This window comes from Sinocyclocheilus grahami, unplaced genomic scaffold, assembly GCF_001515645.1.
Source record: "Sinocyclocheilus grahami isolate Dianchi unplaced genomic scaffold, SAMN03320097.WGS_v1.1 scaffold35.1, whole genome shotgun sequence".
Taxonomy (NCBI): domain Eukaryota; kingdom Metazoa; phylum Chordata; class Actinopteri; order Cypriniformes; family Cyprinidae; genus Sinocyclocheilus; species Sinocyclocheilus grahami.
In genome coordinates, this window is record NW_015505214.1 from 306,142 (window position 1) to 332,242 (window position 26,101).

General features: G+C 35.8%; 3 protein-coding genes across 8 annotated transcripts; 1 reads left to right on the forward strand and 2 right to left on the reverse strand.

The window, feature by feature from the left end:
• Positions 1-1,471: 1,471 nt before the first annotated feature.
• On the reverse strand, positions 1,472-10,296 carry sirt5 (sirtuin 5). 6 transcript variants are annotated; one of them, XM_016267018.1, is made up of 11 exons: positions 10,252-10,296; positions 9,875-10,010; positions 8,285-8,402; positions 8,061-8,194; positions 6,621-6,692; positions 5,773-5,926; positions 5,286-5,373; positions 5,128-5,181; positions 3,406-3,529; positions 2,457-2,572; positions 1,472-2,221 (listed from the first exon to the last, which is right to left on the reverse strand). In XM_016267018.1, exons 3-11 carry the CDS (start codon positions 8,382-8,384, stop codon positions 2,149-2,151), a joined length of 915 nt encoding a protein of 304 aa, XP_016122504.1. In that variant the 5' UTR covers positions 8,385-8,402; positions 9,875-10,010; positions 10,252-10,296; the 3' UTR covers positions 1,472-2,148. The 6 variants fall into 6 exon arrangements, with proteins under 6 accessions (XP_016122504.1, XP_016122507.1, XP_016122506.1 ...); XM_016267021.1 differs by lacking the exon at positions 10,252-10,296 and adding an exon at positions 8,464-8,600 and having other exon boundaries at positions 8,285-8,369; positions 9,875-10,086; XM_016267020.1 differs by lacking the exon at positions 10,252-10,296 and adding an exon at positions 8,464-8,611 and having other exon boundaries at positions 8,285-8,369; positions 9,875-10,086.
• An 807-nt stretch (positions 10,297-11,103) lies between these two features.
• Positions 11,104-14,705, forward strand: LOC107581513 (putative tripartite motif-containing protein 61). The gene is made up of 4 exons (XM_016267088.1): positions 11,104-11,750; positions 13,750-13,845; positions 13,989-14,222; positions 14,295-14,705. Exons 1-4 carry the CDS (start codon positions 11,412-11,414, stop codon positions 14,535-14,537), a joined length of 912 nt encoding a protein of 303 aa, XP_016122574.1. The 5' UTR covers positions 11,104-11,411; the 3' UTR covers positions 14,538-14,705.
• A 5,081-nt stretch (positions 14,706-19,786) lies between these two features.
• LOC107581514 (transmembrane protein 205) lies at positions 19,787-25,512 on the reverse strand. Its single transcript, XM_016267089.1, has 4 exons — positions 25,399-25,512; positions 23,943-24,092; positions 21,570-21,733; positions 19,787-20,878 (listed from the first exon to the last, which is right to left on the reverse strand). Exons 2-4 carry the CDS (start codon positions 24,040-24,042, stop codon positions 20,576-20,578), a joined length of 567 nt encoding a protein of 188 aa, XP_016122575.1. The 5' UTR covers positions 24,043-24,092; positions 25,399-25,512; the 3' UTR covers positions 19,787-20,575.
• Between the last annotated feature and the right edge of the window lie 589 nt (positions 25,513-26,101).

The window sequence follows — 26,101 nt, forward strand, 5'->3', positions numbered from 1 at the left end:
GTCAGTCTGTGAAGACACATTCAATTTCTTAGACGCAAATGTGCATTCTGTTGCATATTTGTAAGTCAGATACGTCAAGCGATTCATGCAGCATCATTCCACAATCTCATGTTAACATGCAAGGATGAATCTGTATACATATGCAGGACACCCGAGTTGGACCAGGAGGTGTCAAACAAAATGCAGCTTTTCTGCTGCTTGGTTGTACAAGTCATGACAGTGAAAGAGAGAGAGGGAGAGAGAGAGAGATTTCCAGCTGGACCGTGGAATCTGGCATCGGACTAGACAGAATCAAGGTGACCCGATGCCACAGGGTGCATGCACACAAACACACACAAACTCATCTATTGACTTTGACAAAAAAAAAAACACTCATACATATGCCAACCACTGGCTAAAAGTGGCACAATTTAAACAGTAATCTCTGACTAATTTTGCAGTCAACCTTAAACACAAACTAGGGCTGTGCGAAACTAAATAAAATTGCAATATGGCTTACTGTAGCATGATTATCAAATGGCTAAATCTGCGATGCAAATAAATATGCTACACATAAATATGTGTAGACTGAAATTAGGCACTGTGTTCATTTACACACAAGCAGCTCATGATATAGTGCGTTCGGTGTCTCAGAGCAGCTCAGTTTGTAGTAAATGCTGCTCTATGCAAACTCATCTCGGCATGTGCTCTGAGTTTGGGTCATTTATAATGTGCATTTGGGAACAACATGTGCCAACCATCTTTCCACACTTGTAAAGAGAAGTACTTATCAACAAATGAGACATTTTTAGGGCTTCCAGTCCCTGCATTTTTCCACTATAATAAAGGTTATTATTGTCATTTTACTGTTGTACTGTAAAATAAATAAAATAAAAATAAAAAAATAAAAATGATTTTTAAAAGTAAAATTAAAATTATTTTAAGTGAAATATTAAAAACATATATTTCCTTAGTTGAATACAGTAGTTATATTTAGTAATAATAGTCATCATATTAATGGTAATCAATAAGAATATTATAATTTAATATATATATAACAATCATAATAAAACAATAATATTATTATCATATTAAATGTCATATTTTAACATATAAAACATTTTAACAAATTGTGCAGCCCTACAAAGAAATAAAACAAACCTGGAGCTTTTTTTTCCACATTTGTGACCCTGGACCACAAAACCAGTCTTAAGCCGCTGGGGTATATCGTCACATATAGATTTTTCTTTTATGCTGAAAATCATTAGGATATTAAGTAGATATTAAGATCATGTTCCATGAAGTTATTTTGTAAATTTCCTTCCGTAAATATATCAAAACCTAATATTTGATTAGTAATATGCATTGCTAAGAACATTATTTTACTGTCTATGCAGGGTCAGAAAGCTCTCGGATTTCATCAAAAATATCTTAATTTGTGTTCTGAAGATGAACGAAGGTCTTAAGAGTTTGGAACGAAATGAGGGTGAGTCATTAATGATAGAATTTTAATTTTTGGGTGAACTATCCCTTTAATAACCTAAAACTAGCAATAAAATTTAAAGGAAAACCAGTCATAAATCTTGTTCATGTACTCATGTGTTTTTAAGTATTCCCCTTGGACTCCACATCCATTGTGTCTGTCTGTGATCATCCAGATACAGCTCATTCAAAATCATTATTGCATTAGTGTCTAGTCCTACATGTACATTCAGGGTACCAACAACATTTGACCAATCAATTTTCATGATTTGTCCAGCCAGTTATTTTTAGCTGATGAAATATTTCAGAGGTGATCATATTGAAAACTTACTCGTGAAAACTATTATCTTCCTTGAATTTTCTGAGTCTGGAAATTACGTTTTTTTTAATTCCCAGGTATTCCACGACTGTGGAAACACTGTAAATTAATTACCCATGAATCACTTGGAACAAATCTACTAAGATCCAATGCCAAAAACACAACTTGCACAAAACGCTCCTACATAGGCCAAGCAAACACTCAAAAAGACACTATTTAAAATTTAATTTCAGCCTTTGCTGTAAATCTTCATAGCACGGAAACCATAGGAAAACCAATCACATGAAGGCATGAACCAATCCCATGTGCTCTCAGTTAAAGTGCTCTATGCAGTAGGCATGAACGAATGGGTCATGCCTTCTCTCTCCTTAAATGGCCTCGCTCTCGTGGCGTTCCAGGGCAGGAGGCAGTGTGACACCACAAGGACCCTCAAAGTGATATCTGTTGGTGAGAAACACATCTCAAATAACCCACACGCAGGTGTTCAATTTGTTTTGTGAAATGTACCGTTCAGTGTTTGTTCAAATGCGACAGCGAGAGACGTCACTTAGAGTCTGTGCGTATGTGGAGGCTTGTGCGCAATAGAGAAGCTATGCGTTATCCCTTTGAATGGGCTGACTGAGAGGCATCTCTGTCACTCATGTAAAGTGATAGTTTGTGTATTTGTATGTCTTACTTAAAGCGCATAGTAGCAGGTGTGCACTCCATGTTGAATTCAGCTACAGGCACTCCTCTACCTGCCACCTGAGGAGCGAACATGGCTGCTGGGTAAACTACGGAGGAGGTGCCCACCTAGAGACAAGAAAACAATGTGACAAACACAGAATACAGTTGGAGGTGACAAATTCTTTCTATAAAGCTGTCAACACAAACGCATCTGTATGAGGGATTGACAATATTGTGTTGTAAATATTTTAGGCAGCTACCTTCTCAGTTACAGACCTCGCAAACCTACATTTAAAACGGTATAAATATGTTAACCAGTATAATTTTTTAATAGTATTGTAAGAGTATTGATTATGTTGCTGTTATGCCAGGGTTTCCTGCAATGCTGAATCTCTAGAGCCACAGTGTCAAAAACATAAATCCCATTTACTCCAATTGTAAATGTAATTTTGCAGGCGGAATTGAATGTGATGTGATAAAAAGACTGAAAAAAAACTCCAGTGTAGTCCAAATCGTGAACGAATTATCCATTTGAGCAGCCTCTTTAAGTGAATCATTTTAACTCATATTACTGGCTTGAAGAGTCTTTCACTGAATTAATTCACTAAATTCGTCAGAGCGGTCAATAAATCAACACCTGACTCACTTAATAAACTGCAAGATAGCTTTCCTTTCTTTTTTGCATGCTGAAGGCTCGTGAAAATTACTGACTGATCTCTGGTAACTCATTCTAATGGAGTTTGGTTTTAGCCTGTTGCTAAGCTAACAACTCAATACTTTAGTAAGTTAAAAATAAAAACATGTAATGTGAATTTTGGATTTCATCAAAATAAAGCATTATAAACAGCAGAGTAAGGTTTCTGGAATAGGCCTATTCTTGATGCCGTAAAATCCTTTCTAGGTAGTCAGCTCACTTGGTTCTGTATTAGTGTTTTATGCATTCATTTGCTATCACTCACCACTAAGCAGAGATCACATTTTTCCAGCTCCTGCTCCACAGCGGTGAGAATATCTGAATCCAGAGTCTCTCCGAACCAAACCACATGAGGCCTCAGCAATCCGTTACAACCACTTCCGTCACACCTATAAACATAAAGTACAAAACTAATATCTTGAACATGAAATATTAAAACACGTGGATATATGCTGCCTACTGCTGGAGAAAAAGTGTTACTATTCTCAAGTTATTTCTGTATTGATCTTTACATCTTTTTTTTTTATTTCCCCATGACCTCCAGTTATAACAGTTGTTGAGATTTCTTGCACCAAAGCAGCCCCAATTTCGTATTACATGACTACCCTCCTACCGCTCTAAATTATACAGCCTTACAGTATGTTTACAGTAAAGCAAACCAGCAGCAGCATCTGATTAGATTTGTTGATTTCCTGAGATGTTGGCAGTAATGGGTGATGTTCGGAAGAGTTGTGAGTTGAAGTAGGCAGTCTAAGTAACTGTCTTTTTTTTCTTTTAATAATGCAACATACACTACACAATTTTTTTAATGCAACATAATTTTTTTATGTTTTTGAAAAAAATGTTCACCAAGGCTATACTTATTAGATCTAAAAAGCAGTAAAAGCTGTAATATTGTGAAACATTATTATAAATTAAAAAATATTAAACACGTGGATATATGCTGCCTACTGCTGGAGAAAAAGTGTTACTATTCTCAAGTTATTTCTGTATTGATTTCTGTATTGATCAATTTCGTATTACATGACTACCCTCCTACCGCTCTAAATTATACAGCCTTACAGTATGTTTACAGTAAAGCAAACCAGCAGCAGCATCTGATTAGATTTGTTGATTTCCTGAGATGTTGGCAGTAATGGGTGATGTTCGGAAGAGTTGTGAGTTGAAGTAGGCAGTCTAAGTAACTGTCTTTTTTTTCTTTTAATAATGCAACATACACTACACAATTTTTTTAATGCAACATAATTTTTTTATGTTTTTGAAAAAAATGTTCACCAAGGCTATACTTATTAGATCTAAAAAGCAGTAAAAGCTGTAATATTGTGAAACATTATTATAAATTAAAATCACTGTTTTATTTTAATATATTTAAAAATGTCATTTATTCCTGTGATGCAATGCTGAATTTTCAGCTGTCACTACTCCAGTCTTCAGTGTCACATGATCCTTCAGAAATCATCCTGATATGCGCACAGCATAACATTGGTGCTCAATAAACATTTCTTATTATTATCAATGTTGAAAACAGTTGTGCTGCTTGACATTTTTGTGGAAACTGTGATACATTTTTCAGGGTTCTCTGATGAATCCAAAAAAAAAAAAAAGTTTAAAAGAACAGCATTTATTTAAAACTGTTTTTTTTTCATAACAATGTAAACATTTTTACTGTCAATTCTGATCACTTTAATATGTCCTCGCTGAATAGAAGCATTCATTTCTTTTAAAACCCCAAACAGTGTAGTGTAGTTCTCAGTTCCTTGCAAACTGTCAAAATATAAAAGTTAAAAAATCTGATTCTGCACAAAAATCTGCACAGAACTACAGCATGCAGAACATTTTGCAGACTTGCACACAACTGTGTTTATTACATATGCTGGCAAAGTTCGTAACGGAACAGCACCCGGTAAAATAGCTGCATTTAACAAAGTACTGCAATTTCTGACTAATCACAGTCTACTGATCTGCAACAAAGCCCAAACTCACAAACCTGGGCAGGTGCTGCACTGGTATTCTGGCATCCTTGGCACTGGGGTCAGGCTCTCTGAGAATTGAAAAAAGAAAGAGAAAAGCAAATACAGAGAGTGCATTCTCTTGTGGTTTAAATATTTGATGAAATAATGGTGATGTGTTTGCATGAGCTTTTACCCTTTCCCCTCCAGAGCAGGACAGATTGGACTCTTGTGGTTGGCTTTGACTTCTCCACAGCTCATGCAGCGGGTTTTAAACAGACTACCTAGAGAGAAAGAGAGAAGAGGGAGAGATCAGTTGGAGGGAATAACCTCAATTTGAAGGTATGATTGTATGGAAAGATGGGACAAAAGCCCCACCAACCAAATAGATGCCCTATCCATTTAATTTCAGTTTATCAGATGTCAACCAATAATTAATGTACTGTAATGGTGTCCTGGTTTGAGTAGCTGTTGTCTCACCGTGGATTTCATAGACAAGAGAGAAGAGAGAGAGATCAGTTGAAGGGAATAACCTCAATTTAAAGGTATGATTGTATGGAAAGATGGGACAAAAGCCCCACCAACCAAATAGATGCCCTATCCATTTCATTTCAGTTTATCAGATGTCAACCAATAATTAATGTACTGTAACGGTGTCCTGGTTTGAGTAGCTGTTGTCTCACCGTGGATTTCATAGACATGTTTGGAACCAGCACGATGGTGCAGTTCATCGATGTTCTGAGTGATGATCACAACAGAGCGCCCCTGCTTGCTGAGACGGGACTCACACTTCGCTATAGCCAGGTGGGCTGGGTTTGGCATCTTACTGCGCATAACCTGCCAAATTAAATACAATTAATTACAATATGAAAAATGAAATCAATTAAGATGTTATTAGGATGCAACCAAACATAATTTTTTGTTTAATTATTCATCTTAATTGTTTAACTGCAACCCCAGTGTTTAAATATATAACGACATGAGATGCTGAAAGTGGCTAGTAAAATTTTCCAAATGTAATAATAATCATCTTTATGTAGTAGTTTTTAAAATTATTTGCATTTGATACGTTTTTTTCAGTTAGTGTTAATTAAAATATATTATTATATTATTACATTTTAGATAGGTTTGATATATTATAATATAGTGTTTTTTTCTCATATTGGTACCTACAATTTAAATGTTGGTATTGCGACAGAAAAGAAAAGACAGAAAAAATGCAAGCACGCATCTCATAACCGATCTACTATTGTAAAGTAACCCTGTGGATGCTGTGTGAATTTCAGTCTCAGAAATAAACAGTGGCGTTCATTCAGATTCCTTACTGCAATTCTAAGGATGCAAAACATGCATATAGAAGAAAAAGTAGTATTAGAAGAAAAGTAGTAGTCTCATTAAAGTATAAACATAGCATTCCAGGCATTTATATTATACTATACCAAATTTATAAATATAACAGTGAATTGATCACTGAAAGAAACAAATGGCATTATGATATTGGTAACCATTTAGTCAGTAATGTGTGACCCACCTCCCGCCTGTAATGGTAAAATTCCCATACTAAAGAAGGATCTCGAGAGAAAGCTTCAGGGGTTGCCAAATCCTGAAAGACAAAGAGAAGAAAAGAGAGACTCCTGTTAATGTTCGCTTATGTACATGTGGTGTGAAACTAAGAACTTGAAGAATAATGACAGGAAAGTATTAGAGTACTATTTATAATAGAATTATCTATATATATTCTGTTGTGCGGCACTTAAAAAATAAAACATCAATGTTCTGTTGTAAAAGAATTGTTATATTTTCATTTGATTAAATTGTTCATTTTAATATTTAATATTAATATATTAAAAGTATTATTATTAATAATGTTTGCTTGCTTACACGTGGTGTGACTACAGCGTTTATATGCTCTGTTACAGGTAGCCTGACAAATTTGGTCAGAGCTGTCAAATACAATAGATGTTGAAAGTTTACAGTCATTACATTTTGCAACGCAACCCATTTGTATATAATTCTGAATCATAAATTAAAGAAAAGTCATGCAGTATAATATACAACTGGTAGCCTACTGTAACTTTTCTTCTACTTTTCAAAGTCTCACACAGATTCCAATGAGGTGTTTTACATAGCAAAGAAAGAGGTCCTCTGGAGGTCGCATCCTCTGTAGGATGCATATACGAAGTGTCCTCAACCTAGAATTAAACGAGACGGCCTTCACACATTTTGGTGGCATTATGCAAATATTTCCACATAGTGAGGTAGATATGTGGGGGCGTGTTAAAACGAGGCGTTTTAGGGGGCGTGGCAGAGTCTTAAATTTGATAAAGAATATCTCTTTGGTTTTGAGACTTTAGTCTTTGCAACTTCAGGGATCTTATCTATGCGCAATCAGCTTGTAACACTCCAAAGAGAAAGGAAAACTTGAAATCGCATCATATGACCCCTTTAAGATATTAATGAAATCTGTTTAAGGTACATTCACATTAACAAAATGTTATACTATTTTATTATGCTTTTTAAAGACTTCAGAAATCAATGCATTAATTTGTAATTAATTCATATTCTTTGTTTTTCTAGTTTTTTTCCCCCAAAATAATTTTCTAAAATAAAAATAATTGTTAAACTCACATACATTGTAAACGTAATTAAAAATAAAATATTTTAATAAGATAATCCTTTAACAATTTGTTTTAGTATACAAACCCGATTCCAAAAAAGTTGGGACACTGTACAAATTGTGAATAAAAACAGAATGCAATGATGTGGAAGTTTCAGTCATTTTGGAAAATAATATTACATTAATATTCTCCTTTATATATAGCTGCCTTTATTTATCACCAGAAGGGATCATCACAAAGGGATTGTCATATTTGAGTCCTAGCATCAAAACGTTTGAAAAACCTTGGTATACTTATATATTGAAACTAAGATCACATAGTAGTGTGATGTGTATACAATATGTGTGGGTTACCTGTGCCTGCCATTTCCTCCAGTAGCCCCCCTGTCCTCTAAAGGTTGGTACTCCACTCTCTGCACTCACTCCGGCCCCCGTAATGATAGCAACGTGCTTGGCTTTAGCAAAATCCTCACAAAACTCTGTTAAATCTGCAAAATGAAACAAATTGCAAACCATTTAATTCACAGGCCATCCACTGCCATACATACACAGTGAAGACAGTCTTAAAAGTGTTATACTTGAGCTTGGTCTAGCCATCTTTGGAGCGCTCCAGTTCAGTCTGACTGCCGCACAGAGGTGAGAGGTCAGCCCCCTACACATCAACTGCCGCACAATCATTGAGGGTTAAATGTCACTCTGCACAGCAAGAAAATCAGAAAAATATACATATAAACAACCCGAAATGACACGTACTCACCAGCAGACACACACAGAATCAGAGAATGAGATTAAAGCACTTCCTCTTTCTGTTCGGAGATGTTCCTTTGCTAGAAAAGCAGGTGTGTGGAGGAAGTAGTCTGACAGGTTGGGGATTTCTGTAATGGTATCCTTCTTCTATTCATAATCTCACAAAGCGTCAAAAACTTTATTAGTTATAATAAAACTCCTTTGTGTAGCTTTTTAAAGAAAAAAGAAAAGAAAAATACTATTTGTATATATAAAGTATATGTATATATTTATTTAAATACATTTGAAAAGATTTACTACATTGTTAAATTTAACATTTTAAATTAAAAGTTTAATTAACCCATTGAAATGCAATCCATAAATATGAAAACATAAAACACCAAATTTGGGGGGGAAAATTAAACGACTTTTACATATACACTTAAGGAAATGATTGAGCATAAAATCTGACTCATGGGTCATTGCTGTCATGCATTAAGTTTCCATTTCCTCAATACATTTTAAAAGTTTTGTTTATATTTGTTTTATAACAATATAATAATTAAGTGAACTTACAGTATGAGTGAATTTTAAATATTGTAACTACAAAGCTGTTTCGAACCAGAAATGTTTTGGGAATATTTTTTATTGGGAATATGGTTGTACTTGTAATAATGTCACAGGCTTTTCCCATGTCCTCAATTTTACTTATTTCTGGTGTGAAACAACAACAGACATCTGTAAGTATTGATATGCCTCGATCAATTCAGTGAGGTTTGACTTATTAGCTGGTTTGTCACTTTAAAATCCTAGACTCTGTTTGATAAAAATGAAAAACGTATTTACATAACTTAGATTATACACCCCAATGCATAAGCATTTATTTCCATTCTGTTAAGAACCATGTTTTTTGCTTTATTTACAGCCTAGTTAATTTTCTTGCAAATGTGTCAATAATTTTATTAATAAAATAAAATGTTAAAAACACTAATAAAGTGCATGCTTGACCTGAGCATATTTCTGAATATCTGGTATGGTGGTGCACCCCTTTATTTGATGTAGTTCCTTAATAAAACAGCACAGCCATATTCATTTTTTGTAAGTTACAGTTGTCACATAAGAGGAATGAGTCTGGCCCTCATGCACGAGAATCGTGGCACTATTGCAGGATCACAGGAACATGAAAAGAGGACAGTACTGAGAAGGTGCAATAAATTAAAACTTCAATAAGCATATGTGGACCTTGAAGGACCTTGTAAAATGACCACAGCTGTGCAGAGGCACAATAGTTCCCTGCTCTCAAATAAGCCTATTAACTCATTTGAAAAACATTTGATAGGTCAAACATGGACAACAAAGCAGCATGTGCAGTACATGCTGATACTTTGCCACATGACTGAACACACAGCTATCTAACAGAATGAAAGGAAAGTAACAGCTACCTGCCTGTGTTGTGCTGACTTCTGTCACACAGGTTGTGTAACGTTAGATTTAGTCCAGCAGAGCAGAAGATGAAATATTTATTACATCCACTCAGTTGCTGTCATGAGCCAATAGAAGAGGGTGCACTGCCATCGGCTTTGAGACTAAATTGCACGCACAACACGAACCATGAGACGACTCAAGTTACTATTAACTTTCATATTAGACACCCCTGAGGGGCGTTTGGTGGCTCAGAAAACTCAAGCGTCCATTGAGCCACATTCAAATCTCTGAACGCATTTTGAGTTATTGATGATATTTGTGCACCATAACGTATAAAATATTAAATAAATTCATTTCAAGGATTGTTATCTGACACACAAGCAGACTAACTCACCACAGTAATTTCTATCAAATCACATTCGAAAAATCTTATCCAGTAATCACATTCGACTGTGAGTGGTGCATCCTAACCATTGATGAGAAAAGTAACACGCATCACGAGGTTATGTGCTTCTTCAGCGTCGGCCTGGACAATAATTTGCAACGGAATAATGGCACTAATAAACTTTAATAGCCAATGGATTGATATTAAAAGGGTGAAGATTTTAAATATGACAATTATTATTTAGACACATAATACTTGACCAATAAGAGGAAACGTCTGAGCCACTAAACCCCGCCCGTTTTTCACTTTCATTCTAATGTTTTTGAGAAGAACACGCTGATAGTGAAGACTGGTGCAGACAGCCGGTCATGGAAAGAGCTAGCGACCTCTAGCGTGGAGAATATAATACTGTCAGTGGCTGTATCACAATTAAAAATACAGCAGAACAAGACGCTTGAAATATGTAGAAAAAAGGCTGATTTCATTGACAGCCTGGTAAGTCATTTAAATTGAATTTGAAATGTAGTGAATACAATTTTGGATGTACTGTCCCCATCCGTTATCCATTCCCAATATTGCTTATAATTTGCAAATTATAATCATATCAATTAGCTTATATATATATATATATATATGCTACTGTATATTAGTGCCGTCAAATGATTAATCGCGATTTATTGTGATGGTGAGTTGTATACAATATTTGGTATTTTATTTTAATGTTGCATAATTTATTTACACACACCCTTTATGTTTGTGCACATATTACATTACAAATATCCACACCCTCTTTGTCTCCCAAAGTGCCAAAAAATTAATCCAGAAACATCTTATGAAACATTATAAAATGCACGCATTCATCCAGTGGGCATGAACAGACATGCACTGTCTGGAACAACCAGCATCATCTCTGGGGTTGATCTTTCCAGAAGCTTTCCTTGCATACTCGAAGCTGTGAATCAGTATTCTGAGGTAAAGATGAAAATATCCATTACAGAACAACAAAGATTTAATGACTTCATTAAGCATGTGACTCCTCTGAAACATGACCAGAGTGACACAAACTGTACACGGACTCCTCCCATTACAACCTCATATACAGACAATAGTGGGAGGCACAAGAAAACGCCATACTCTCTCCAGTCTGTCTTTTACCTTAACTGTAAAAGATGGCAGAGGAAGAAGCTGGTATTTTTGTTAACCAGGAGCAGTTCAGCTGTCCCATCTGTATGGACCTTCTGCGGGACCCCGTGACCATTCCTTGTGGACACAACTACTGTTTGGAGTGCATTAAGAGCTACTGGGAGCAGAAGAACCAGAAGAAGTTGTGCAGCTGTCCAGAGTGCAGACAGACCTTCTCCCCGAGACCTGCGCTCAACAAAAACACACTGTTTGCTGAAGTTGTTGAGAAACTGAGACAGACTGGAATGCGTTCCCCCACCATCCCCGGAGCGGAGAATGATGAAGACATTGCAAAAGAAAAGCAGGTCCTCCTCATGTTCTGTCAGGTGTGTCTGACTTCTCTTCTGACTTTAAATGGGATGATAAAACTTCACAATAACTAAGCATAGCAAGAGCTTTAATAAATAAGTCATTAAAGTGTCAGTTAATTTATGTATGTTGCCCCTTAAAAGTATTTTAAAGGCACAATATGTAATTTTCGCCGCTAGAGGGCACGTATTCAAAATAAACAGAGACAAAGGCGTAGTTTGATGACGCTGTGACTGAGTGTGGAATCATGGGAGTTGTGGTCTTCATTCCCACAGCCGATGCAATCCGACAAAACTCGGGCAGAAATCATGTTTATGGATGAGCTAATGATTTATTAGCGTAGTAGAATGAAGCAGGGTGAGGCTGAAAGCCGTCGAAGCGAAACGAGGCCGCTGAACCAGCGCGACACACAGCTCGAAAGCAGTGGAGCTTTTATTATGCCACAGTCGACCGCTTCCGCTCCTTCCGGTCGTGCGTATGTGGGGTAAAGCAGCGCTGTTTTATCATACTAGATACATTTGAAAGTTCTGTTATAATGCTACTCTGTGCAGGCAAGGCCGTTTCTAGGCATAGGCGAGCTAGGCGGTCGCCTAGGGCGCCACCAGCTGAAGGGGCGCCAATGAGCCTCTGAAAAGAATTATATATATAAATAATTGGGGGGGATTTTGCCTGTCTAATAAAACACAACATATTAAAGCGTCTTTGGTGTTTCAATGTGTTTTACGGAAATCAAGGGTGTATGACGTCATTGGCAGGCAACACAATTACACTATAGACACGCTCCGTGTCACTAGTTAAAATTGCTTATTTCTCTGGATTTAAACATTCTTTGAAACATTTGTGATAATGTAAGTACACAAGTCAGCAAACTACATAACACTGTTCTAGTGTTTTTTGGCTATTTTAATAAAAAACAAATCTTGCATATTGTGCCTTTAGTACTTAATCCTCAAATGTATGAATATAATTGCGTTATATAACAAAATATCAAACTAAGCAGGATTTGTCTTTGGACAAATAATGGAACAAGTACATTATACATTTCAAAATTAAGTTTTAAATGATTAAACATAGATTAAATTATTAAATTGATAAAAATAGATATAATGTGTGTGTGTTATTATATTACAGTAAAAAAGGTCCTTGAATATAAATTTTTCAAGGTAAATGTTGTATTGTTTTGTAAGGTCTGTTTTGGGTTTTGTTTCTGGTTTAGGGTTTCATGTCTTTTATTTTGATATTTTGCCTTGTTTTATGTTCCTGTCATGTGATCCTGCCATGTGGTACTCTTGACTGTGTGTCATGTTCTGATTGGTTGTCCTAGTCATGTGTCTTGTTTCCTCATTGGTTGGTTCTTGTCATGTGACCCTGATTGTTTGCTATAAGTAGCCATCAAGTAGCCTTTGTGCTTTGTCGTGTATTGAATGTATTTATCCTGCTGTCGATGAGTGTTTAAGTCATAGTCAGGTTAAGTCAACTCAAGTCTAGTCTGTTCAAGTCAAGTCTTCGTTTGTTGGTATTTTGGATTACACTTTGTTTAATAAAATCTGCACTTGGATTCACTACGCTCGCCTACAGTGGACTATCATTACATGTTTAGGGTTTCTTTTTACAAATATGATAAATGATTAATTTCTAAGTATCAATAAGTATTTTTTCCCTAATAAATAATAATTGTAATATAAAAATAGTGATATATCAGGCTTTTTTGCTGATTTTTAACTTTATGTCTCAAAAATATCAAAATGAATTTTAATCAGAGATGAAAAACATGCTCACCACAGAAGAAATGTTGAAAAACATTTAAAACTGGTACTTTATGGCTCACAAGGGCAGTGGAATAAATCAACTAGGAACAAAAAGAGATCTAGTAGTACTTGTAATGATGGAGAAAAGAACCTGATACAGGTTTGAAAGCCAAAATATATAATTCAATTCTCCTCACATGTGCTGCTGGATTTCTTTTTGTTGTTTCAAAAAATATGTTTCTTCATGTATTTATCCTCTGGTCTGCAGAAAGAGCTTAAGCAGTCACAGAGGAGATGCCAGCAGGTCATAAAGGAGCGCGAGACGGAGCTACAGGACCTGAGTCACGCCGTCCTCTCTCTCAAGGTGAGTCTATTACTGCCAGGAGGTAGAAAATCTTAATGGACAAGTGGAATAGTGTGGGTCAACTTATGATCCTCATTAGACCCGTTATACACAGAGAGGTTCTTGGACTCATCACTTCTCTGGTTCTGTTTGTTGTATAACAGAGCTCTGCTCAGGCAGCAGTGGAGGATACGGAGAAGATCTTCAGTGAGCTGATTCAGTCCATTGAGGCACTGTGTTTTGAGGTGACAGAGATGATAAAAGCAAAGGAGCAGATGGAATTAGACGAGGCACATGGATTTATGGAGAAACTAGAGCAGGAGATCGCAGAGTTCAAGAGGAGAGATGCTGAATACGACACGCTTGCACACCTTAATGATGAAACTCAGTTCCTGAAGGTAGCGTCAGTGCTAAAGTACGTGTCATTTGTGATTTTGGTCTAAGAGAGTTTATTTCATTATATTCCTCAGAGCTATGAAGCACTGTGTAGTCAGCCGGAGTTGGTGACCTCTCCTGCAGTTCTAGTCAATCCGGACTTCTCTTTTGAGATGGTGTCAAGAAAACTCACATATCTGTGTGAGGACATTAAAGATCTGTGCCAGAAGAAATTGGAGAAATTGTCAAAAAAAGGTAAGTCATCATCTGAATATGTTTGGAGTAGTATGCTAACTAAACATTTCAGTGTAAAATTGCAGTATATTCCAGGTTCATAATTGCATTACTTTAATAGTAATTTCAGTGTAGGACTTCTCTTGTGTATAACTGGTTAATGACAGCTTTATAATAAACAAGAGCAGTAAATGACATGTTGTTAGCAGCATTCTGCTGTTTCACAGTAATTTGGCAGAAAATAACCCAATGTGCATTTATTTCACAGCAAATTTTTGACCTAATTTATCTAATACTGTAAATTCATGACAAATTGTACAGTGCATTTCAATGTGATTAATGAATCACATTCTGATTCATTATTATTGCATAATATTGCCAGAAGTCTTTTTATTTTATTTTATTTTATTTTGCTAAATTAAATGATAAGCCACTGAATTAAAAACTAGTGCTGGGCAATGATTAATCACGATTAATCGCATCCAAAATAAAAGTTTTAGTGTACATAATAGAACCATTTTTTCCCTAGTCTTAAGAATTTTTTTTCAACTATAAAGAACATTTAGTTCAATGGAAAGATTCAATGGATGTCAAGGGTTCTTCATTGAGCCATCAATGCTAATAAAGAATCTTATAGCCTCGCTGATGGTCATGGTGATAAATATCAGTTTCAGTCACAAACCAACAAATTGAACAATCATTTTCTGGAACCAGAACTCTCCGCCTTATAAAACAAGCAAACCTATATTTACAAAATGTATATACATATATATATGCACACTGTATATATAGGCACTTTTTTAGACGCCAGTAAAATATAGAATTTAACATCCAAAGACATTTAACATTTACAATTGGGGCCTCTTATGAGCAAAAAACCTACAAATCAAAACACACTTTTATCAATTTATTTGAAAAATAAAAAACATTCAACCCATTTTCATACATTAGACAACAGAACTGCAACAGCTTTACATTCATCACAGATTCAGACATTATTCTTCATTCTTGAAGGTGATGTGTAATTTCTTTATAAATGGAATTGCAAAAATAACTGTTTTCAAACTAAAACTTCCTAAACACCCCTAATGTATTGTACAGACAGACAGATAGTCATTCACACAATAGTTCAACCAATGTTGCCATGTCAGGCTGGTTGTTTTTCACATTTACTTTCACTGTGCTGTTTAATATAAAAAAATGACACTTTTTCAGCTTTACATGAAGAGATGCAGTATAAATTGCAATTACCTTTTATTCAGGCAGAAAACCTGGTAATGCAACATTTTCTTCATCTACTACTTCATTTACATACAGTGCCGTGAAAAGGTTTTTGCCCCCTTCCTGTTTTTTTATTTTTTTTGCATATTTGTCACACTTAAAAGATTCAGATCATCAAACACATTTTAATATTACATAAAGATAATGCAAGTAAATACAAAATGCCGTTTTTAGATGATGATTTCATTTATTAAGGGAAAAAAGCTGTCCAAACCTACCTGGCCATACATGAAAAATCAATTGCCCCCTCCTGTTCATGAAATCATGAAAGAACTGTGATTAACCACATTATTTTAGAAAGCTGAGTTCAATTTCACTAGCCACACCCAAGCCTGATTACTGCCAGACCTGTTGAATCAAGAAATCACTTAAATAGAACCTGTCTGACAAAGTGACGCATGCTTAAAGAGCAACACATCATGCCGCGAGCTAAAGAAATTCAAGAACAGATGAGAATCAAAACAGTTGACATGTATCAGTCTGGAAAGGGTTATAAAGTCATTTCTAAGGCTTTGGGACTCCAGCGAACCACGGTCAGAGCCATTATCCACAAATGGAGAAAACTTGGAACAATGGTGAACCTTCCCAGGAGTTGCCGGCCAACCAAAATTACTCCAAGAGCACAACGACGACTCATCCAAGAGGTCATAAAAGAACCCAGAACAACATCTAAAGAACTGCAGGCCTCACTTGCCTCAATTAAGGTCAGTGTTCATGATTCAACAATAAGAAAGAGACTGGGCAAAAACGGCATCCATGGGAGAGTTCCAAGGCAAAAGCCACTGCTGACCAAAAAGAACACAAAGGCTCGTCTCACATTTGCCAAAAAATATCTGGATTATCCCCAAGAGTTTTGAGCAAATATTCTGTGGACTGATGAGACAAAAGTTGAACTTTTTGGAAGGTTTGTGTCCCGTTACATCTGGGGTAAAAAGAATGTCATACCAAGTCAAACATGGTGGTGGTAGTGTGATGGTCTGGGGCTGCTTTGCAGCTTCAGGAACTGGACATCTTGCCATAATTGACGGAACCATGAAATCTGCACTCTATCAGAAAATCCTGAAGGAGAATGTCCAGCCATCAGTTTGTGACCTCAAGCTCAAGCACACTTGGGTTATGCAGCAGGACAATGATCCCAAACACACCAGCAAGCCCACCTCTGAATGGCTCAAGAAAAACTAAATTAAGGTTTTGGAGTGGCCAAATCAAAGTCCGGACTTAAATCCGATTGAGATGCTTAAACAGTCCATTCATGCTCGAAAACCCTCCAATGTGGCTGAATTAAAACAATTCTGCAAAGAAGAGTGGGCCAAAATTCCTCCACAGCGATGTGAAAGACTCATTGACAGTTATCTCAAACGCTTGATTGCAGTTGTTGCTGCAAAGGGAGGCACAACCAGTTATTAGATCTAGGAGGCAATTCGTTTTTCACATAGTGCCAGGCAGGTTTGGACAGCTTTTTTCCCTTCATAAATGAAATAATTATTTCAAAACTGCATTTTGTATTTACTCGGGTTATCTTTGTGTGATAATAAAATTTGTTTGTTGATCTGAATCATTCAAATGTGACAAATATGTAAAAAAAAAAAAAAAAAAAAAATTTAAAACAGGACGGGGGCAAAAACATGTTCACAGCACCGTATGCAGACAGGAATGTAACTGCAGATAAAAACGGATGGAACTTCAATAACACAGTATTAAGCACAAATCTATGCATTTCACTCTTTTGACCATATGTTTTACTAGATTTTACTAGAAGTTAAATATAGTAAATATAACCATTAACAAAGTCTCTGGCTGCCGGTTGATTTGCATTGATAAAATATAGTCAATCCCTAATTACAGGGACAAACCCAAAGCCTCACCAGCATCTTTCTGGACACAGTCATACAGTATCAAAACTGAAAGATATCTCCATTCAAGGCACTGTACTGTAACTGATATGAATATACACAAATATGATGGACAGACAGCACAATGTGTAAGGCGACTGAAAACAGAAGCTACATTCCAAAGTAAGGTGTTGCCATTATAACAATATGGTGCTTTATATCTGAATACACATAATTGTATATGACTAACAGATTAGTTAGGCACATCGCATGTGTTTGACAAATAAAATGACTGCGAAGCAAACAATGTGTCATGTACACCCAGGTAGTCCGGTTTGTTGTTGCTCACAGAGTGCAAAAGCAGTCAAACAGGACATAAACTAGTTTGTGTTGAATCTGTCACAACAAAGGTCAGTTTGATGGATTCATATAGAGTCATCTGTAAATGTTTTTCCAGTATATTTGAATAACATAATGCCACAATTTAAAATATTGAGCATAATTCATGACCCAGGCTGACATAAATATTCTGTGCAAAAGTTTGGGGTGTGTAATATTTTTCATGTTTTTGAAACGTCTTCTATTATGCTCAACAAGGCTGCATTTATTTGATTTAAAAGTGCAATAAAACAATTTAAAATTAATGTTTTCTATTTTAATATATTTAAAAAATGTAATTTATTCCAGTGAAGGCTCACATGATCATTTAGAAATCATTCTAATATGCTGATTTGGTGCTCAAAAAATTCTTACTATCCATGTTGAAAAGAACTGTGCCAGTATTCTTGTGGAAACCGTGACAATTTTTTCAGACTTCTTTGATTAATAAAAAGTTCAAAAGAACAGCTTTTATTTTACATAGAAATGTTTTGCAACATTATACATGTGTTTATAGTAGTGCTGTCAAACAATTAATCGCGATTAATCGCATCCAAAATACAAGGTTTTTTTTACATAATATGTGCGTACTGTGTATATTTATTATGTATATATAAAGACACACATACAGCATATATTTTGAAAATATTTACGTGTATATATTTAACTTCATATAAATTATATCATATATAAATATATTACATATATAAACTTAACATAGTTTTCTTAAATATATCCATGCATGTGTGTGTATTTATATATACAAAATAAATATACACAGTACACACACATATATTATGTAAACAAAAACTTTTATTTTGGATGCAATTAATCACGATTAATCATTTGACAGCACTAGTTTATAGTCATTTTGATCATTTGCTTCCTTGTGGAATAAAAGCACTAATTTCTTAAAGAATTAAAAAAAAAAAAACTGACCCTAAACTTTTGAACAGAAGTATATAAATGTGAATAACAGTAATAGTGTGAATGTGTGAATAACAGTTATAGTGTGAATTATATAAAATATACATATATATATATAAAACACATTTGATATTAATGTTATATTTAATTAAAATATATATATATATATATATTACATTAGAATATATTATATATTAGGCACACATTAGACTATATTAGCTCTGAGCGGACAGCCACCTCTGTATCCAGTGCACTGATTAAATACTACACTATATACATTGTCAATCAGTATAAAACAAGAATATGTGTTTGTGAGGCACTAAAAAAAATACATTAATCGCGATTAATCGCATCCAAAATACAAGGTTTTTTTTACATAATATGTGCGTACTGTGTATATTTATTATGTATATATAAAGACACACACATACAGCATATATTTTGAAAATATTTACGTGTATATATTTAACTTCATATAAATTATATCATATATAAATATATTACATATATAAACTTAACATAGTTTTCTTAAATATATCCATGCATGTGTGTGTATTTATATATACAAAATAAATATACACAGTACACACACATATATTATGTAAACAAAAACTTTTATTTTGGATGCAATTAATCACGATTAATCATTTGACAGCACTAGTTTATAGTCATTTTGATCATTTGCTTCCTTGTGGAATAAAAGCACTAATTTCTTAAAGAATTAAAAAAAAAAAAAACTGACCCTAAACTTTTGAACAGAAGTATATAAATGTGAATAACAGTAATAGTGTGAATGTGTGAATAACAGTTATAGTGTGAATTATATAAAATATACATATATATATATAAAACACATTTGATATTAATGTTATATTTAATTAAAATATATATATATATATATATATTACATTAGAATATATTATATATTAGGCACACATTAGACTATATTAGCTCTGAGCGGACAGCCACCTCTGTATCCAGTGCACTGATTAAATACTACACTATATACATTGTCAATCAGTATAAAACAAGAATATGTGTTTGTGAGGCACTAAAAAAAATACTTGTATAACATGCGCAACTCCATTTTGAGGTGCAACTGGTGCTGGGTGCATTTAATTGAAACTCCATTTCAACAAACAGCAACAGAATTCTAAATCTACAGCCAGATGAGAGCATAATTTGCATATTCATCCCTGTTAAAATGTGGAAGTGTACTTATAATGAGAGATTGTGCACAGACATGTCGATACATTCACACCCAATCCAGGAGAACAGGGTGAGGCTGGCCGTTGAAACAGAGAAATCAAATAATTTGACTACTTTGTGACAGAGTGCGGTTGCCTTCATTGAGAAAGCAGAAAATATGTGCCATCATTTCTAGAACGTCAAGAAAAGTTTTCAAAATATCCCTTCCACTTCCCATTTTTGTTCATCAAACTTGCATATCAGTTTTTTCTCAACCATGCAAAGTGTAACATTGTATCATTTAAATATGCACAGCCATGATCTGTAACATTTACAAAAAATATTCTCTATACATCATATGTCTAAACTAAAATTAGCACAACAAAGATTGAAAAAGACAATCCATAGCAATAATAACCAGATTTGTCAGGAGGTAATCCAGTACCTGAGAGCAGGTCATCGCTGTCACTCAGACGTTAACCAAGGGTTTGCACTGCATTGTGGGAGCATAACTCCACTATGTTGCAGTAAGGTCATCAGAGTGTGGTGAGGTTTTCTGCCAGGTAATATAGACTGTATCCATTACATACGATACAGCAGAGGTTACAAAGTGAGGACAGCAGGTGATACAGCCACAGCCGACCACTCAGCTTTTTATACTTGGGGTCTGTCTCACAGAGCTTGGCATACGCTTCCCGATTGGATGAGAGTCCGATGTCCTGACCCAATCCACAGGCCTGCTCAATCAGGTGCATGTCTGCCATGATTTCCGAGGTCATCTGACCAAACCACTGGGCATTCACTGCCGCCACAGTCACACAGACGAAAAAAATTAAGATCTAGGGAACAAACAGAAAGCTGGTGGAATCAAGTCTGTCGCCTTACATAACTGTGAAAAGGTTAGTTCACCCAAAAATCATACTCTTTTTACTCTTGTGTTGTTCCAAAACTCTATTGCTTTCTTCTGTCCATTTAACAAAAAAATAACTAATTTGAAGAATGTGTCGGTCACATTTTTCCATGCAATTATAATGAATGTGGACTGGAGCTTACAAGCAAGGGTTTGAAGTTAAAAACACATTGATGAACTTTATTTGATAGATTGGACTGGTGGATTATTGTGATGTTTTTATCAGCTGTTTAGACTCTCCTTCTGACGGCACCCATTCACTGCAGAGAATCCTCTGGTGAGCAAGTGATGTAAGGCTAAATTTCTTCAAATCTGTTCAGATGAAGTAACAACATCTTGGATGGCCGGAGGGTGGGTAAAATATTTAGCAAATTTAAATTTTTGTGCGAAATATTTCTTCAAAATTTGTGCATTCATAAGAGAAGCAGAGATGCTCAATTCACAAAGTCTTTTTTTTAAAATCTGATTCAAAAATCAGTTCAATCCACTGATTCAAAGATTCATTCACACTGGTTCTCAGCTCACATAAAGCTGAAGGGAAGCTGTCAGTTGATAATAAAAATGTAGGGGTGTCTCTCACCCAAAAACTATCATATGACAATACAGTATGTTCTAAATACCTGGAAGGCCTCTTTGTCATCCAGCATGTTACTAGGATGGTACATAGCAAAGATGGTGAGGTTGAAGAAAGCGCAGGCTGAGCCGATATGCAGGTAAAACGGGAAGAGCCGGCTCTGGATGAAGCCAAACGTGTGTCGGTTTAGATGGTTGTCCATTACAAAGCCTGAACAAAAAGAAAGAAAAAAATTAAGTTAACCTTAAGGACTTTGGATATCATAAACCTTGTTTATAACATTATACTAGTTTCACATATAAAACTATCCTTGTGAAAAATAAGTACACTTTAGCTAAATTTACGAAACAGTACTTGTTATGGAAATAAAATACTTTAAAAGAATATACTTCAGTGCAAACTGAATCTAATGTTTTCAGACATTTAACTGTATGTCATTACAATTAAATAAATGCATCATAGTTTCAATTTATATTAAATGCAATTAGCTGAACTTTAGAGTGCATTTTTGACTGACAAGCATTTGATAAACTAAAATATACTTTATTGTCATTTCTGTTGAAATGTGTATGTCATACTTGTAATTGGCTGAACACCGCAAGCATGCCTCGGAAATGTAATGCCCCTTACCATAATCGCGAGTTTCAGCTTTCAAAGTAAAGACAGTTAATAATGTTGTTAGTTTTACCATCAGTTCAAGCCCAAAAGGGCGACAGAGTCACGTGACAGAGTGATGATACAGTACACAAGCCGCGGTTACAGACAGTTCACTCTCCTGTGATGTGACCCTGTTCCCCTCACACTCACACACACACACACACACACACACACACACGACGCGTTACTCTGCGCTGCGCAAAACTCCGCATTTGAACAGTCAATAGCGAATACTTAAACTAATAACAAAACATACTTACAGTCGCTGATTCAGAAGTGCCAGATTGTCATAGCAAAGTCGGAATTTACACTTTTTTCTTCTTTTTTTTTTAGAAATAGCCTTTGTGCACAGCCAGCCTTGTACTCTTCTAGGTTAAAAAAAAACTGTCGTCCATAAAATGCGTTGCACAATTTCAAACATCAGGGTTGTGCTGTTCTGTTGTCCTAATTGCATCTACTTCCGGAAGGACAAATAAAGTGCTTTTGCTTTCGCACTGAAATACAGCGTCTCCCTGACATGGCTGCATCAAAACGACTGCTGTTCCTGAAACCACGCCTTCTTTCTTTGCGTGAACATTTGGGCGGCATTATGCTAATATTTCCACATAGTGACATAGATATGTGGGGGTGTGTTAGAACGAGCCGTTTTAGGTAGGTGTGGTTGACTCTTAACTTTTATAAAGAATATCTCTTTGGATTTGAGACTTTAGTGTTTGCAACTTTACAGATCTTCTTTATGCACCAAGAACTTGTAACACTCCAAAGAGAAAGGAAAACTTGAAATCGCATCATATGACCCCTTTAAAGTGCCCCTATTATGCCATTTTTAAGGTTGCTAATATTGTTTTATGAGTCTCCTAAAACAGGTTTACATGCATGCAAGGTCAAAAAACATGTTAGTTTTCTCAAAAAATAGACTTAATTTGACCTCATTTCTAAATGATTTGTAAACGACTCGTGCGAAGCAGTTCAAAGAATCAGTCTCTCTAAACCCCTCCTTTCCGTGAGCCCTCACTGCTGTGACTGGTCAGATGGCGCAGTCCTTTGTGATTGGTCCAGAGCCGTAGAGAGCTTGGCTCTGGATTGGTCTACCGCGTGTCGGAAACGAAACGCCCATTACCATGACAGAATGACAGCCCTGGAGACTTGTCAATACATAGAAAAGATGGTACCGATTGTACATTACCAGTTCGAGCCGGAGTCTGATGATGAAACAGTTGAACTGGCTGATCGACAAGAGACTGAGTCGCAAGCACGACTGGAGCAGGACGTTTCTCAGTGGTAAGTGTCAAGTGTTAACAAGTTTGTGGGAATTATAAGATGTGATAAAACAAAGTTACTCTCACAGCGTAGGATACAGTGTCTTCGCCACATGATGTTAACCACATGGAAATTTTACTGTTCGGGGGCGGCCAAGTTGGCGACGTAGAACGTGGGCAGACATGCAAATGTGTTACTTCGTGACGTAGAGCCGTAACAGAATAAGATTCGAATTCCTGACGAATCGTTTAAGCAATTGCGAGCTGACTCTTTTTTTTGAAAGACAATAACTTTATTTATCGTGCACTGTCGGCTTCACAACTTTGCAGATAGTTTATGTTCACATACAGCTACATGACACACTGCATGAAAAGTAATATTCGAAAAGGCATAACAGGGGTGCTTTAAATATATTTTAAGATTCGAGGTAACCTACACTACAATCATTCTATTAATGATCCATCACCAATGAAATGCAATGAAAAACAGTGACCACACCTACCTGATATGAAGGTGACCCATATCTGCATTCCCCAGAAGGTGGAGAGAAACATGAGGTGAAGGAGTTTGGCAGTGACGGGAGGCTCTCGGTCTGTAGACATTGTCACAGGCACACTATCGTCTTTCACCTCCCTCACTCACTGTCACTATGCTGTTTAAAGGTGTGACACAAAAATGACATCAGCCTTATTGTTCTTAAATCACACAAGATGTATATAAGACTCAGAAGTCATAACAGTATAAATGTCTTAAGTCATGTACTTGATGCATCACGCACACTACAAAACACACCCTGCCTTATAAACAAAAGAGGTAGAGGCAATAACCTTTTACCCACATGACTAACAGGGCATATCATAATGGAACAAACCTTCTTAAATAAGATCTGCCACCTAATATAAATCATATCAGGCACACTGACTGCAAACTATTGTGTGGTGGTAACAAAGCAACAAGACAAATGGAGAATACTCTTAAAATCTGAAAATAAAACCAACTTAAAATGTTTAAATTCTGTCACAATCATGTTGTTCCAAACCAAGAATGACAACCATAGTCCGGGTTGCCAGATCTGAGTAACAAAACTATCCCAATGGCCAATCATAACTAACCCAAAACTACCCCAATGACCCTAGGCCAAACATAAAAACTTAAAATATGCAAATTTCATACATAAAACAGATATTTTACAGTCATTGATATGCATTACACAAATCACAATATAAACAAAATCACTATAGGCTAGAAGTAATTATTAAAAAAAACAGTCTTTCAAAAAAATTGCACCTTCTTCACAACAAATTTGGTAGAATATAAAATGGGTGAAATATTTCAGTCCAGCATCTCAGTCAAATACAATTTACGTAATGAGTAAAACCTATAACTCTTGGCAACCCTGATCCATGTCACCATTCACTTCCATTGTGTGAGAAAATGTGCCAAGAAAGTGACATATGACAGAGACTGTCAATCTAACTAACATGTTTTGTGCTCCACATAAGAAAGAAAGTCATACAAGACATGAGGGTAAATATATATATATAAATAATACATAACACATTTTTGGGTGAACTGTCACTTTAAGAATCGTAAGCGTAAGTGAACTACTCTGATTCACTACTAACGCCATGTCCAGAATGTGGGCTGTGTCTCAAAACATACTACGCTGCCTACCTAGACTGCATCTTTGGCACATTCTGAGTACGCACGCGCCTATAATTACGCATAGTGCTGTCTATATAGGCAGCTCCCTAGTTCAGATACAGCCATGGTGTCCAAACCTCCAAAGCTTCCGATTAAGCACAGCAACTCAACATCAGAGGAAAATTCTTTCCTATTTGAATTGGCACCAATTTACAGTAGAAGACAGACAAGCTCTCCTAGCGGCTACACCTGGATTATGACAGACTGGATATCATTACTGCTACATGCTGTCTCCATGATGTCGATCTACTTACCAGACGATCACCCGTGACTGTGTAAAACGTCGATGGCCGTTGCGCGTCACGGCCAGTAGCAACACCATAAATGTACGATAAAGGAGGAACCGGTGTGCAGCCGCAATAGCGCTCGGACCGGTGGGCGGGGTTTATGCGTACTCGGCATTCAAAGCGGTCGGAGTGGTTTGGTGGGCGTGGTTTGTGTATGTTGTCGTTATTGGTGGGCGTGGTTTTGTACACTGGTGGGCGTGCTGTGTGTAGACGGGTTTTCTTGATTATGGTAATTATTGATGAATGGAAAATGTGTTTCTTGTACATTTACAAACTCACACACACACACACGTTGAAATGTTTAACTATTTAAATGGGGAACAAAACTAATTTATTGTTTTATATACAGCTGCTATTTATAAATGCAATGCATATAACCTAATCCTAACACTTCTTAACTGAACTTGCAATATTTATACCCATTAAATACAGACCATAAAGGGTGTGAATGAGCAAAATCAGTGACAATAATATAAAGTAGAACTAAAGTATAGCCTATGTTATGAAATTCCATAAATTTACCAAGAAAAAGACACTTTTTACCTGCGTCCCAAATTGTATATAGAAATGCTAGTGTTTTACTTGTTTACTACTACTTCTACTAAAAATACAGCAAAATCAGTAATACTGTGAAGCATTTTTACAATTTAAAATAACTGGTTTCTATTTG

Coding starts and splice junctions, on each gene's coding strand:
- sirt5 (XM_016267018.1), bottom strand. CDS start 8,384: ATGATTGTGCGGCAGTTGATGTGTAGGGGGCTGACCTCTCACCTCTGT. Junction 5,182..5,285: donor CCTGCTCTGGAGGGGAAAGG/GTAAAAGCTCAT, acceptor TTCAATTCTCAG/AGAGCCTGACCCCAGTGCCA. Junction 2,222..2,456: donor CCTGCTACTATGCGCTTTAA/GTAAGACATACA, acceptor TCTCACCAACAG/ATATCACTTTGAGGGTCCTT.
- LOC107581513 (XM_016267088.1), top strand. CDS start 11,412: ATGGCAGAGGAAGAAGCTGGTATTTTTGTTAACCAGGAGCAGTTCAGC. Junction 13,846..13,988: donor ACGCCGTCCTCTCTCTCAAG/GTGAGTCTATTA, acceptor GTTGTATAACAG/AGCTCTGCTCAGGCAGCAGT. Junction 14,223..14,294: donor ATGAAACTCAGTTCCTGAAG/GTAGCGTCAGTG, acceptor TATATTCCTCAG/AGCTATGAAGCACTGTGTAG.
- LOC107581514 (XM_016267089.1), bottom strand. CDS start 24,042: ATGTCTACAGACCGAGAGCCTCCCGTCACTGCCAAACTCCTTCACCTC. Junction 21,734..23,942: donor ATGGGTCACCTTCATATCAG/GTAGGTGTGGTC, acceptor CTTTTTGTTCAG/GCTTTGTAATGGACAACCAT. Junction 20,879..21,569: donor ATGACAAAGAGGCCTTCCAG/GTATTTAGAACA, acceptor TTTGTTCCCTAG/ATCTTAATTTTTTTCGTCTG.